This window comes from Gymnoscopelus braueri, assembly GCF_963280865.1.
Source record: "Gymnoscopelus braueri genome assembly, chromosome: 12".
Classification (NCBI taxonomy): Eukaryota; Metazoa; Chordata; class Actinopteri; order Myctophiformes; family Myctophidae; genus Gymnoscopelus; species Gymnoscopelus braueri.
The window spans coordinates 16401292-16416952 of NC_137614.1; the positions used below are offsets into that span (position 1 = coordinate 16401292).

At 40.9% G+C, this 15661-nt stretch overlaps 1 protein-coding gene across 1 annotated transcript; it reads left to right on the forward strand.

Annotated features, from left to right (window-relative positions):
• Positions 1-12289: 12289 nt before the first annotated feature.
• On the forward strand, positions 12290-13845 carry foxl2l (forkhead box L2-like). Its single transcript, XM_080444873.1, has one exon. The coding sequence runs from the start codon at positions 12309-12311 to the stop codon at positions 13230-13232; it is 924 nt and encodes a 307-aa protein (XP_080300999.1). The 5' UTR covers positions 12290-12308; the 3' UTR covers positions 13233-13845.
• Positions 13846-15661: the final 1816 nt, after the last annotated feature.

Sequence of the window (15661 nt, forward strand, 5' to 3'; positions counted from 1 at the left end):
TTGTTTGACCATTTCTGTCTGCTCTGGACATTGTATGGGCAGAACATAAGGTTACAATGCCTGCTTGTTAGGTTTCACTTGCTCTTACCCTTTCTTTCTCTCTGTGTGTATTCTAGGAACCTTCGAAAACAACCCTCCAGAGTTCTTTGGAGATGGGCTCTATGGAGATGGGCGCTACAGGGCAGTTCCCTTCACAGTGTGGCAACTTGGAGTGGTGATGTACGTCATCGTGTTTGGATGCTATCCCTTCGACTGGGATGATGACATCAGCCGCCAAGTGCTACAGATGGACTCTGACCAGCTGTCCCAATGTAAGCCATACACACACTCAAGTACACAGCTAAATACTTCATTTTATTTATTTTCACTTATCCTTTAAGCTTTAATGTCTTACTGTACCACATGCTGTTTACATTGCTGACTAATAAAGTATAAAATAAAATAAAATAAACTATGAACTTTTACACTCTCATTGTTACATTTAGACTGCGTCGTATGGATGTATGCAAACATGCTTGCTTTCACATGTCTCTTTGTCACTCTCTCTCACCCACAGTACACTCACTCGCACACACACACACACCTTTTCACTAACTTTTAATTCTATCTTTTCAGGTGGCCAGGACTTTTTGAGCCACTGTCTCGTCAAAGACCCAGCATCCAGGGCGACATTACTGGACCTGTTGCACCACCCCTGGATACGTCTTTAATCATGGATCTTTAGACACATCTTCTCCACCCCAACTATTTCCAAGCAGGTATTGTATCAGTTGTAAAAACTGACCGGAGATAGACAGACAGACAGACACACACACACACACACACACACACACACACACACACACACACACACACACACACACACACACACACACACACACACACACACACACACACACACACACACACACACACACACACACACACACACGTTATTGTGTGCTATACATTTTGTCTACCCAGTTGCACATCTTTGTTGATGTGAGACAAGGAACGATATTACAATTCTTCATATGTAATAAATAAAGATTGAGGCTAAACGTTTGTTCAGTGATATTAGCTTAAAATTAGCCGCAAATGTAAATAGTAAATTTACATTTACTTTACATATTAAAATCTTTCCATTTGTATTGCCTAAGTAAATAATTACCAGTTTACTAAAACCTTTACTTACACACCATTTTCTTAACCCACAAGATCTATTGATTAAAATATAATGCAAGTTTGTTTGTTTCTTAATCAGGAGAGCACAGATCACCTGGACAGAGGGACGACCACAAACTTCAGCAGGAAGAAAAAGGCCCGAACAGTGTCCAGGATGGCCCTCGACTTGATGAGGAACCAGCACTTTGAGGTTCCATTCATAGCGTTCTACTGGAGGGGGTATGTGGAACCAGAACTGAACATCAATGACCTGTGAAAGGTGTGGCAGTGGGATGAGAAGTGAACTCAGCTGAAGAACCGCAAGCAGAACCTGAAGCGTCTCTTCCAGAGGATGCAGTCCTACCAGTGTGAGCAGATCTCCGCTAACCCTGACAAATCCCTGGCCGATGGCACCTTGAACACCACCGACATAGAGAGGCTGAAACACGTCCAGAACTTTGACTAGCTGAGGGATGTGCATGACCACTTCCTGCTGTACTATGGCCTAGACATCCCCAAGATAAAGAACTCTGTGGAGGTCAAGGATCGTCGGAAGCAGGCCTCACACAGAGACATTTACAGCTTCTGCCAGAGAGTGGGGCTTCATGGGTTGACCAAATAATTTGGCTTGACACCAGAGCAGTTCGGAGAAAATTTGCGACACCACTACCAGCGCCACAAGACGCAGCAGTTCCCAGATGAACCTGTGAAGCTGGCCAAAGATTATGTCTGCAATCAGTTCACCACTCTTGAGGCAGTGCTTGAAGCTACAAGGTACATGGTGGCCATGCAGATCGCCTGGGAGCCCCTAGTTCGACAAGTTCTCAGGCAGACGTTCCAGGAGAGGGCGAACGTCAACATCAAGCCGACCATAAAAGGCAAGAAGGAGATAGACGAGGCTCACTTCGCCTACGCTTTCAAGTACCTGAAGAATAAGCCTGTGAAAGAGCTGAACAGGGATGAGTTCCTCAAGATGTGCTTGGCTGAGGAGGAGGGGCTGCTCAACATAGACATCTGTATTGATATGATTGGTGTCAAAGGGCGTCCTGGTAACCAGACATACTTGATGAGATCAAACAGTTCTTCTGCAGGGGTTTGTTCAGGCACCAGTGGACCTTGACCATAGAGAGAGCCCTCAAACAGTTCCTCTACCCTCAGATGTCCAAGGAACTAAAGAACAAGCTCATTGCTGAGGCCAAGGAGAACATTGTCCAAGTAAGTGAGCCTGATACCTGATACTCTTTGCCAGTCGTGGAAGAAGTACTCAGATTTTTAATTTAAGTTAATGCAGCAATACCACACAATATAAACATATTTGGATACATGTAAAAGGCCTGTATTCAAGACGTTACTTGAGTCAAAATACAAAAGTATTGGCATCAAAATATACAAATAAATCAAAACAATGCATCAAACATTTCCGAAAAGAGCAGATCTACAATCTCTCAAGCCGGCTATTTTCGAATAGCCAAAGTATAAAACAGGGCTTAAGTGGTTCATGTATGTTTTGTATTGATAATATAAATCTGCAAAGAAACTAGTAACTAAAGTCACATTAGTCGCATTTCTGACTAATAAAGTATTCAATCAATGAAAAAAGAACACACAGCACCTGTGTTTCCTAGGAGCCTATGTAAGGAGCCTATAACAGCAGGTTTTTTAACATGATGGAACTGTGCCCTGTATGTAGGGAGTCAAGTGGCTAACCACATAACAATCTGCACTTGAACATCTCTACATTTTAACTGCTATGATTGTATTTCATGTCAGCCCAGCTTGTAAAACTTGATGAACACCAACATCCACAACATAAACACACTGACACAGCTAAAGGATAATCTTTCCAGATGTGTAGTAATAAATCGGTGTCCTCCGTCTGTCTGCCCCTGTGTTCAGGTTGATTTCAGAGACTACCCTCCCCTGCTACGACAGGCTGTGTCCATAGCCATGAAGCTCCAAGATCCTCTGGTGGAGTATGCTCATGTCTGCAGCAGTGACCAGGACATCCTCAGTCTGCCTCAAACTGCACCCTCTACAGGTGAGAGATGGGGGAATGGTGGGTGGAGGGTCAGGAGGCGCAGTGAAACCCTTTAATACATTTTAAAATGAGGATTCAATTGAAAAGTCGAGCTGAAAATAGTCCTTAGAGAAAAAATTGACTTACAAACAAAATTCAAATGTCCATGACTTACTAACTCGCAATGATCTTTAGCAAACATTAACTCAGTTATTCAGGTAAGCTCTGTAATGTAATGACTACAAGCCCACAACGTGTCGCAAAGTGTTATGAGCTTGTAGGCTATTTAAAAAAAGGGGTTAGGGAAAAATTAAAAAACATTTTAACAACACAAATCTTGTACGAGGATCTCTTGCACAAAATATTTTCAGATGGTGGGTCTGCGGCCAAATACATATTTATTTTGGGTCCTTGACATGAAAAGGATTGAGAACAACCGCTTTAACTGAATAACTGTGTAATGTTAACCTGTTTTGTTTGTGTTTTATTTCCCCCATCAGGAGCACATAGTGAAAGAAGACCTGAAAGAAGAGGTGGGAGTGGATATGAACAGAGCCATCGCCCATCCTTACACCCAGAGCTTGGTCCAGTTTGTGTGCGACCTTGGACCCAGGAAGGGCTCTCAGCTCCTCAAGGTGTGTGTGATCATTGTTCATTCATGATATGTCAGGAAGAGCACCTGGGAAAAGCCTGGTTCAGATGTAATGGGGTGTGGATCAGGTCATGTTATGAGGGAAAGTTTGGTAAATATTCAGTTCAGTTTATGAATTCAGTCTGCAGCGGCTACATGTAAGAGATTTCAGTTTCTGAACTGCATATTACTTTACCTGCCATACTGCTATATTAGTGTGCCTGGTTCTGCAGATCATCCATTTAGTTTTCTTGTGTCTTTTCAGATTCTGAAACAGAAGAACACAAAACAGTGCCGGTTTCATCAAGATTGACACTGCGTCACTCAGAGACAGAACAGACTCGTACATTGATGTTCTGGATGGTTCCCGGGTCCACCCGGGGACGGACGAGTTGGCTCTGAAGATGGCTGCGGACCCCCAGAGTATGACAAGTTGGCAGAGGATGACAACAAGTCGGCGGAAGCCCTGGACGAGATCCTGGAGAACCCGGAGCATCTTAAACACTTGGACCTAAAGGGAGAAAGGGTTATGGCAAGAAGGGAATCACTCTTCATGATTTCCGCACTGAGCTGAGCTGCAGGTACAGAGACTTAAGAGTTCCTTCCAGAGTCCCCAACACAGAGCAGGTCTTTAACCTGCTCACAAAGGAGACACCACAGACCTTCTATATAGGGAAGCTGATCACCAGCGTGGTAATGGGCATCGTTCACCAGCGGCCGCAAGGGAAGAGAAGATATGACCAGGCCATCCGTAACAAGTTAACAGGGCTGTGGCAACAGGACAACTTCCCTGAACTCAGCCAGGTGTGGGACCGCTTTGACAGCAGCTCCTGTCCAGGCCAGGCCATTAGTGTTCGGACCAGGTTGGACAACGGCATCGAGGGGTTCATTCGCACCCAGTTCCTCAGCGACAACGTGGTCAAACACCCTGAGGAGAGGGTCAAGGTGGGCATGACAGTCTGTGCCGCACCTCCGACCTGATGGACAAGAGCAACGAGTGGAAGCTCCGCAAGGACAGATACTATGATTGAGACATGGAGACAGTCCTTCAAAGATGAGGAACAATTATGGAAGAAAGCACATCAAAACCCTAAGCGTGCAATCATCCACCCCACCAACCTCCACAATAACTTTTAGTCCATGCACCAGGGAGTGGTGACCTGGAAGGTAATGATATTTGTAAATAAAATTGTATATATATAGTAATAACACTGTATGTATGACATTCAATCAAACTTTAATAAAACTGTTCATATGGAATCTTTACAGTCTTTAAAGTCTTTTTGTTAATATGGACAAATGTTGCATTATTGAAGCCCAATGAGTGATGGAGTGGAGTGAGTCTATGTTGGAATGTGTATTGCAGAAAAATCAAGAAAAAAATATTACAAATAAGAATCAGTGTATGGGTAATGAGAATTAAATAGAATCTTTATTCCCATATTTACAGAGAACGTGTACAGGTTTTCTTTTCACTCATAAACACGCACGAACATTGATCAAACAACAACAAACAAAACTAGGATCAGTCAGAAACATCACGTAGCCTACTTGAATCCACACTGGACAGGTTTTAAAATGTTTGTCATGTTACAGTCAGGGGTGAGTTAAGGGTGATTTACTCAAATATTTTCCTCAGTGTAGCTAAAGATTTATGGGATTGCCACTAACAACAATATCCAGTTAGACAAGAGGACAAACCAATAACTACTTCATTTGAAAGGGTGAACAACACTGAACATGAAACAAAGACATTTCATCCAGGTTAATTGCACTCTTGGCAAAATATTGTATTTCAAACTGATATGATTTTGCTTGAGCGAGACACAACCCCCAACATCTTTGGAGATCAATTGGAAATTATAGTTACAGGAGATTATTAATTCGTATGACCACAAGAGCCGTAACTTATCTTTTGTCCCACATGTATGTGAAAATATTTCAGTCCAGCTTTAAACAAAAACATTGATAGTAAAATGTGAAATCCTCTGCTCTTCATAGACTGGATGAATGAGGACACCTGGTGGAGGATTTTACTGGGTAGTCAGTTCATAGCAATGGTTCTCAAATATTTTCATGTCAAGGCAAAGTGGTATAAAGTAACTAAGTACATGTACTCAAGTACTTTACCTAAGTAAAATGTTGAGGTATTTCCAATGTTCAGTACTTTTACTTCTATTCCACTACATCTCAGAGGCAAATCTTGTCCTTTTTACTCCACTACAATTATTTGAAAACTGTAGTTACTAGTTATTTTGTAGATTTGGATTATTACAAAACATATATTAACCACTTCAGCCCTATACACATTTTGGCCATTTGAAAATAGCAGATCTACAAGCTCACAAGCTTGTAGATCTGCTTTTTTAATAAGATTTTATACATTTCATACTTTTGAAAACCTGTGAAATGGGACATTCTGCATAATGAGTACTTTCTACTTTTGGTACTTAAAGTACATTTTGATACCAATACTTTTGTGATTTTACTTAAGTAAATTTGGAATTCTGGACTTTTACTTGTAACAGAGTATACATTGCAGTACTGATACTTTTACTTAAGTAAAACATTTGAGTACTTTTTCCACCACTGGAAACATGCTTAGACTATTTCTTTTACAGAGGACAGAGCTTTATCACATGGTGCATCGACATTCAGCTGAAACTATCTGCCAAACCAATGAACTTGTGCCCTGTCCCTGTACTGTCATCAAGGGAGAGTAAGTGAAGAGGGTGGACTTTTATAGTACATTGTACATTGGAGTCCAGAAACCTGGACTTGATTTGACTTTGTTAAGCTTTGTTGTTGTTCTGCTTTATGTCTGGGATGAATTAAGACTCAAGGCCCTGGGCCAATTAATTTGGCCCACCACCACCACCACCAGACCCCGAGAACCAAGTTGTAATGCCAGTTCCTTGGTCAACGGCAATGGTAGGAGACTTATCTAGTCAATAGATGTCTTTTGGTGTGGCAGAAAAACGGAATATCTACAGAATATGCAACTCCACACAGAAAGACTCTCTGCCCGGGTTTAAACCCAGGATCTTCTTGCTGTGGGGCAACAGTGCTAATCACTCTGCCACCGTGGATGGATGTATCTGCAAAGAAGCAGCACATTCTAAAACATGCTTCACACACATCTTCAACTCGGCCGCACAGAGGATCTGTAAAATCACCACAGTATCAAGGTGGGCACTGGGCAGGGCACCCAAAATGTGTTATTAAACCAATTGCTTAAGTAATATGTGAAATATGGTCACAATCTACCCTTTTGTTTGTTCCTGAGTCGTGGCATTAGATTATGGCCAGAAATTGTTGCAGTCATCGTGAAGTTGACCTTTGACATTTTGGATATAAAACGTCATCACTATCATTTTATCCTAGACATTTTTGTGAAGTGTTGTCATAATCTTTCTTTAGTTATGGCGCAAAGTGTGTTTTGTGCGCTCACAGTGACCTTGATATTTGACCTTTGTCCACCAAATTCTAATCAGTTCATCTTTGGTCAGATAGACGTACTGATGTAAAGAGGTATGAATGTATGTACAGACATAATGCTTCCAGCCATGGCTGTCGCCAGCAGAGGCATAAAAAAAGCAGGGAGGGGCAAATTTGTGTTTTAATGAGAGTAATTTTCAACTGGAAGAAAGTGTCAAGAAATACAGGCGATTGTAAAAAAAAAATATTGTGGAAAAGTTCTTTTATTTCTATAATGTAATTCAAAAATGTAAACTTTTATATTCCACATTCATCACACATTAAGTGAAATATTTCAAGCCAAAAGTCTACCTGTAATTAATTAATTCCTTAAATTGTATATTGGATATACGGTCTGGATAATCACCAGATAGATATACGGTACTATATGTAAATATGTAGTACATAATAGTGCTTAATATGTTGAGGGGGGGGGGGGGGGGTTGGAATAATTTGTGTCATATTCCTTACATATTCCTTACCTGCACATTAACTTTTCCAAGATATTCTTATTGTTTGACATGCACATGTACACATGCTGTAACACGTGGTTCCCAAATTATTTGCCTGGGCACAAAAAAATTGAAAACCACTGCTGCTCTCAGTGTGATGTGGAGAAAACCCTATTTCCTGCTACTGTAATGACCACAGTATATTATGCAAACACCAGAGAAGTGGAGGTTAGCTCTGGGAGTGGCTGCGTTGTGGGCTGCGGGCCAGACTGGCAGAGGACCGACGCACAGGCTGTCATGTTGAAACCACACAGTGGTGCATTGTGGGAGACGGCACGGGTCAGTGGTATTGTGAACTGAACGGAGAACTCTAGTCTCTCATCACCTGAGACAGGGCCGCACCTTACGAGGGAATTCAGCCAAGGTACACAGTGTCAGGAGAGAGGAGTTGGGAGAACATTGAAACAAATTATCAAATGTATCCGATTCATGAAATTTGAAAAGAGAGAGAGAGAGAGAGAGAGAGAGAGAGAGAGAGAGAGAGAGAGAGAGAGAGAGAGAGAGAGAGAGAGAGAGAGAGAGTAAAAAAGGCCAATGGTAAGATGGATTTGTGAGCTTCAACAGAGGATTTTTGGTCCAATGTGTTTGACTGTGACAATGATTTATTTACTTTTTAAAGTCAGAACTCCAATTAGATGAAGTGTGTTGTTTTCCTCTGTCATTGAGAGGCAGCCTAACAGAGGGAAGCCAGGTTTCTCCTAATCCATGGATTATGGAGGTCTGGGAGTGGTACCTAAATAACTACTGTAAGGCGAGGGGAGGACCATGGTTTGCCACATGCGCTTGTGTTTACATTGAAGCCACAACACATACTGTCATTTCCTTTTATCACTGATCCCAGCTTGGCAGGTGCCCCAGTGTAGTCAACCTGCACATCCACAGGCTTCAGTGAAGTCAAGCACTGAAGTATTTTTCTCCCCTGGAGTTTGGTTTCAGTAGTTAACGTCTGGCACATTTTCAAAAAGTGGCCACTGAACAAACTGGATTTCATAGATCTAGAATGAGGAACAAAAGTGTGTTTGTGGTTTCTCAGGTTGAAGTGTCTAGCAGTACTGTAATCCATCCGGTGAACTGTGTAGTGACATTCTCAAGAGGCCAGAGGAGTAAAAAACCATTGGGCTCAAACAATGGCTGCAGCTGGGCATCACTCATCTCACTTCCAAACACCAGGGTATCGTGTTGCTCCGGCAAGAATCTTGAGAAGATTGGACTCTTTTGCAGCCATTTAGCGCCCGCACACATCCTCCAATTCCTTTCCACCCACCCGCCACTGTGCAGGAAAAAGAAAAGCTAGGTGTTGAGCCACTTGATCTGCTGAGAGGAGTGTTGGTGTTTGAGAATAGTGCAGCTGTGTAGTCGCCATCTGTGCATAAAAGGTATTCTCGGAATGCCAACCAGAAAGTTCCTTATTGTAGTAAGTGAAAAGGCAGTGTTTTTGCATTCAAGCGTTGATCTTGATTAACAGTGACATGTCAAAAACAGAGTGATTTGGGCGTTCATGTCATTCATAATGGAATATTAGGTTACTTGTAAAACTTTTCCATTGCATGGCGCAGATGTTTTAAAATTCACTAGAATCGCTTCTTTTTTTTAACAATGCAGTTATTATTTTAAGTGATTTCTCGTTCAGAAATACATTGCTATAGTTAAAATACATATTCAATATTTTAGATTTTTTAAATGACTTGAATGAATTTTCACAAAGTGCTACAGCTTGCAAAACACTCAGCCTTTCCAAAACACGTTTCACTTTCTTTCTTTCTTTCATTTGATATTGGAGTGAGCCCAAACACTATTGTTTTCTTAGTTGTACAGAGATCATCTCTTTTGTTGGCTTGTAATTTGTTTCTTTAGTTTAGTTTCAATGACATGTTTCCCATTGCCCTAAACCTCTACCACTTTCAGGCAATATAGCAACACTTTAATATTGGTCCTAGCTGTCCATGAGAACTGATGACCAAGGGAGCATCAAATGCTAATTGATCTCCTTTGATCTGTGCTATGAGGCCCTTAATTGGTGTGGGAACACATAAGTGCTGTTTGGCATAGGAGATTGGTGTGGGAACACATAAGTTCTGTATAGCATAGGAGATAGAAACCACCATCTACACAGAGTGCAGGACTTTAACAATGCTATAACTGCAATGGATGGATTAGTGTACATCATTTACACTTAGGATAATTAATTAATAATAATATCCCCAGAGCTTGACGTCAATTCCTATAATTTGCATCACCACAAAGTACAAACTTCTCTTGTCTGGGACAATGAACTTCAAACAAAACGCTATCTTACAATATTTTTACAGTTACAGTATATGTGACAACTCATTCACCTGAGTACTTTAAAGGGAATTACATGGGTCTTCATCAGAAAGTTGTGGTGATCACAAAGATATTTATAACAACACTTTTTTTCTGTCAGTGATACAATGAACAGTATAAGTCTTGTTGTTTCGCTCCTATTGTCTAAAACCCACTATAGTCTGTTTCTGGCAGTTTTGGTGCATTCTTCTTTGGTCTCAGATAGCTTAAACTGTGCAGATTGTGTTTAGTCTGGCGCCTCACTTTGTGACATGAGGAGGGAAATCTAGCTTTCTACGATGGACTGAATAACAATATTTATGAGAATGTCATCCTAAGATAGTTCTGATAAATGGTGACCTTGATTTTTTTTACTCCCTTGATCATGATGAGTTCATGAACTTCATGTTTTAATTGGTTTGAGGCATTTAAAAGCTGCAGTTCTACAACACAGAATAAATTAACTGTTCTTGTGAAATGCCCATTTTGCCTCATATCATTGTAGCTGAGAGAGAAATATTCTTTAACTATTTTTGAACAGTCCTATCAGTGGAACCAAGACCAAATTTCCCCCATAACTAGAAACAAGAGAACCAAGTCTCTAATCTGTGATGTCATCAAGTGCAGCCTGGTGCTCCACTGACAGTGAATGAGAGATTTACTTTTTTAACTCAAAGAGTGTTTGAACATTCAAAGGAAGCTTGTAGACTTGCACTCATTTTGGTATCGACTTGATTAATAATAATGAATGGATGTGGCAGATTAGACAGCAACAGTGTCTCGCACAGCGTGGCTTATCAGTGAAAAGTTGCCAACAAAGTACATTATCTTAAGACAGCTGGAACAAACTGATAACAGCATATAAAACATCCATGTTTGCTTTCTTTTGTACATTTATTTAATTAGTAGACGAACATTAAATTCATCTTTTGCATCATAGACTTGTGTTTGGACTTTCCCCTCTCTTCCTGGCTGTGTGCTGATTCACTGTATTTTCCAGGTAGTTTGGTCATCATTTTGGAATTCACAGTTCACACACCTTATCATTATATGGACTTAGTTTAAAGAGACTGCAGAAATACTCCATTTAGTCTAAAAATCTAAATAGATCCTGTTCACATAGTACTTTATTATTCCCATTTAATGCCTTTTAGTGATAACAATACATATGCCCTCTCATGCATGTAAAAATACGTAGCTAATTTTCCAGTGCCAGTTCTCTTTTTTGAGATCTGTGTTTCTCTATCAGTTTGGAGGAGACAGACTGTCTACTGAGAGCAGGTGATCATTATCTACCATCCCAAGCAGACAGACAGGCCTGCTGTTCATGCCTCACTGTATGTGGGTGGTATGCTGTGCTGTGATATGTGCACAGTAAGGCTCTACCTTTCTCTAGCACACACCGTGCTCCAGCTATCATAACTTTGAATAAATAGCTAAACATGTGTGCAGTATAATTGTGAAAAAGCACTTGCATGGCCATGTTTTTTTTAAACATTACTTTTTTCCGCCTATTATGCAATGTACATATATGATTGAGATATCCCTGAATATTTACATATACTCTCTCTCTCTCTCTCTCTCTCTCTCTCTCTCTCTCTCTCTCTCTCTCTCTCTCTCTCTCTCTCTCTCTCTCTATATATATATATATATATATATATATATATATATATATATATGGAGTTATGGCACTTTGAAAGGGGACACAGGTGAAAATGATTTTACTTGTTTTAAACATGACATGTCATTACCTGCAGTGCCCTCATACATCAGTGTTGGCTTCAAAGCATATTTATTCACTTTTTTCAGTGGCAAAGACACTGGAAATGTCACCCTGACCTTTAAAACGTAAACTAAACCGTGCAACTGCCCATCTGTTTGTCAATATTCATTCACCATCCTGGACATTAAACGCAGTCAATGTGAAAACATAGGTCATGGTTCTTTTGATGAACTAATTGCACTTCAAGTGCAACGCCGTCATATTTACAAATTACTCGTCTGTGACCTCTGTTTCAACTTAAATTGACATTTCTAACCCCAGACGGTCTTTTTAAACAGCGTGGGAAACGCGGCAAGATCAAAAGGAGCCGGTGATCGGCTACTGTCCTCTCGGTGGGAGGGTTTACAAACATGTGTGCACCTGTACGTTGGGCACACTTTAAAACGTTGCCTTGTTTAGCAGCACGCCTGTTTGCCAGAACCAGTCCTGAACACATGAGAGATGGATGCCATTAACGACAAATCCCCCGGCGACCAACAAGTACAACTTTTGGACCTCAGCGCCAGCAGCACAGCCGAGTCGAGGCGCTCATGCGAGGGTCCAGAGAAGACTGACCCCAGTGACCCGGCCAGAGAGGATGACCACAACCTGCTGAAGCCCCCGTATTCCTACGTGGCTCTCATCGCCATGGCGATCAAGGACAGCCACGACAAGAGACAGACCCTGAGCGGGATATACGAGTACATCGTCTCGACGTTCCCCTACTACGAGAAGAACAAGAAGGGCTGGCAGAACAGCATCCGACACAACCTCAGCCTCAACGAGTGCTTCATCAAGGTGCCCAGAGAAAGTAGTGGAACGGGGACGGACGCCAGGAAAGGCAACTACTGGATGCTGGACTACGCGTTCGAGGACATGTTCGAGAAGGGGAACTACCGGCGACGGAGGAGGGTGAAGAGACCGTATCGACCCCCGAGCGTGATGCCTTACTTATCTTCCGGGAGCCCAGCAGTCGACTATCATCACCCAGAGCCCCTTTACCACCTGCCGGAGAAGCATGTGTACCTGCAGCACGCGGCGCCGTACGGCAGTGGGTCCCCGTGGAGCTCCCCGCAGTCCACCGGCTACAGCCTCCCGTCACCGGCGCAGAGCAGCGGCTACCCCAGTCCCGTCTCTCCGAGTGGATTTACCAACCTGAGCCCAGTGGGCTCGTATTACCCGAGCCCCCACTTCCACCACCCCACCTACGGCTACCAGTACCACCACCCGTCCGTCGCTTTGGTCCCATCGTCACACAACGGCTATCCCTACGGTGGCAGCATGACCCAGCCGATGAGCCCCACCGGAGGCACCCTCTCCGTCGCGAGCTACTCCCATCAGTTCTACGCCAGACAGCCGGACATGTCCTTTGCGCACTCGGTTTGAACACATGACCCACTGACTGACAAGCTTTAACATCTGTTCAACATTTCAATTAATTCGTCATTTAGTGAGGTAAAAAAATGTAAATGTGCCAAGTGTTCAAGTGTGCCAATTAGGCTTATACTGTTTGGGGTTTAAGTTGCAAAGTGGCACCCATTAAGTTTTATTTTCAAATTTGCCTGATATTGTTTGATTTAGATTAGGCCTAGACTGGTAGGTTATTTATTAGGCTACACAGTTGTGCTGTTTAACATGCAAAGAAATTAAGTCCAGAAATGGCACCAATTACGTTTTATTTTCTGTTTATGGTCATGTGTATGGCAGTTTGCCCCTCTGTCCGTTATTGCTTAATTGCCTATATATCTTTAGGTATTCCATACATTTTTGTTTTTTACAGGCTGACATATTTTTGTTACAGAGTTTGTTGTACAGAGATACACTTGTGTTAATTTATTTCTGTTGTTTGTTCTAAACAATTTAAATATGTTCTGTAGCCTAGTAGCTACACCACCAAACCTCTGTGAAGGCTATTATTTTAGTTTCTAACTCGAGGTACAGTTTGATATTGAACGGTTACTTGATGTATAACATCATGTTTGTTACAATAAAAAAATATTTTTGCAACACTGTCTTTTCATGCTTGTTCCATTTCAAATGCCATTTTGCTCTTTAATTTATGGTCAAATGCATGCTTTAATGGTAATAGATTGGATAGAAAGATGTTTTTTTACTTAAAAAATACAAATGAGCTTATTTGGCCCATTTATATATTAAGTTTGAATAGTCTAACGTACATTTGTTTATTTTATGTCTACTGTATGTACATTTTATGTTGGCCTATTTTCTCCTAGGATAGTGGTATAAATGTAAAATCTGTCATTTACAGCAAAACGCATTTTTGCCTGTAGTTGAGTTGTTAACAACAATTAACCTGGATGTCATCAGTGGTGGAAAAAGTACTCACAAAAGTATCAATACTGAAATGTAGAAATACTCCGGAATTCAAAAATGTCTTGAATAAAAGTACAAACGTATATTTGGCATCAAAATATACTTAAGTAAAAAGTAAAAGTACTAATTTTGCACAATGTCCCATTTCACAAGTTTTCAGATCTCTAAAAAATATTTAGAAAATAGCCTAAGTATAGGTCTGAAGTGGTTAATGTATGTTTTACAAAGTAACTTAAGTTTTCAAATAATTGTGGTGGAGTAAAAGTATTTGCCCCGCACTGAGATGTATAGTGGAGTAGAAGTAAAAGTTTTAAAAACTGGAAATACTCCAATAAAGTAAAAAATACCTCAAAATTGTACTTAAGTACAGTACTTGAGTAAATGTACTTAGTTACTTTACACCACTGGATGTCATGCATGGAATTTCTTCTTTCCTTTGCGGGCAAGTGTACTACAGCCTGATTTACAATCTGCAGTACGACGGTGTCACACACCCCAAACACAGGTGAGGCTCATGGGATGGGACTTGTTGTTAGCTTGTATATCCGTTATTTTTGTCAATAGACACCCTCGCAAGTCGCAACTAAGCAATGGAGTTTGAATTATGTTTACTACACCAACACCATTGACGCATAAAAATGAAGATAGGCCCTTTTGCGAAATTCTGATACCATGGGCAAAGGGCATAGATTTATTGTCCTCGTTAAAAAGCAGAAAGTATCCCCTTTGACACGTTTACTAGTTGATTCAATCTATGAAATGATTAAATTAATCTATAATTGTTGATTCAACTAAGAATCAACAATTATAGAGTAATTTAACCATATAGATCGATTAGGTCTATCATTAGGCTATGGTCATCATCACCAGTATATAATTGCTGGATATGTTAAAGAATATTTGAGTCTTGAGCGCTCTCCAGGTTAAAAAAATAAAACATAAAAATCTCAATCAAATGAGAAATATTACACTAGAACACAAAAAGGAAAAAACTGGATCACCTTTTCCAGGCTCCGTTCCATCACCATACTCGCCTGTCATTCGTTCAGTTGTCTTCTTGTACATCCACAAATATTAGTTTTGTGTGACATGAGAGTCAGACGTATGGTATGTATTTCTAATAGATTCTAGATTTCTTTTCCTGATGATCGATTGGTTTGTTAAACAAACTTTGTTTCAAGAAGAATGAATAATGTAAAGGGGAGAAGGAAGGATGAAATCGACCATATTGGAACGTATCCACGTCTTGCGACGTAAATCCGTTTCCTGTATGCAGGCGAGGAGGAGGAGCAGTGTTGCCATGTCCGCTTATTATAAGCGATTTTGGGCTTGTTTTTCTGTAAAGTTGCTTGTAAATATTGGTAGTTGTTGCGGGTTGCGGCTTTTTGGGCTTGTTTTTTAAAGTATAGTTGCTTAATATTTGGGCTTGTTTCCAAATGTTTTAATTATTGTTTAAACAATAATTAAGGACCCCCAAATTA

Coding starts and splice junctions, on each gene's coding strand:
- foxl2l (XM_080444873.1), top strand. CDS start 12,309: ATGGATGCCATTAACGACAAATCCCCCGGCGACCAACAAGTACAACTT.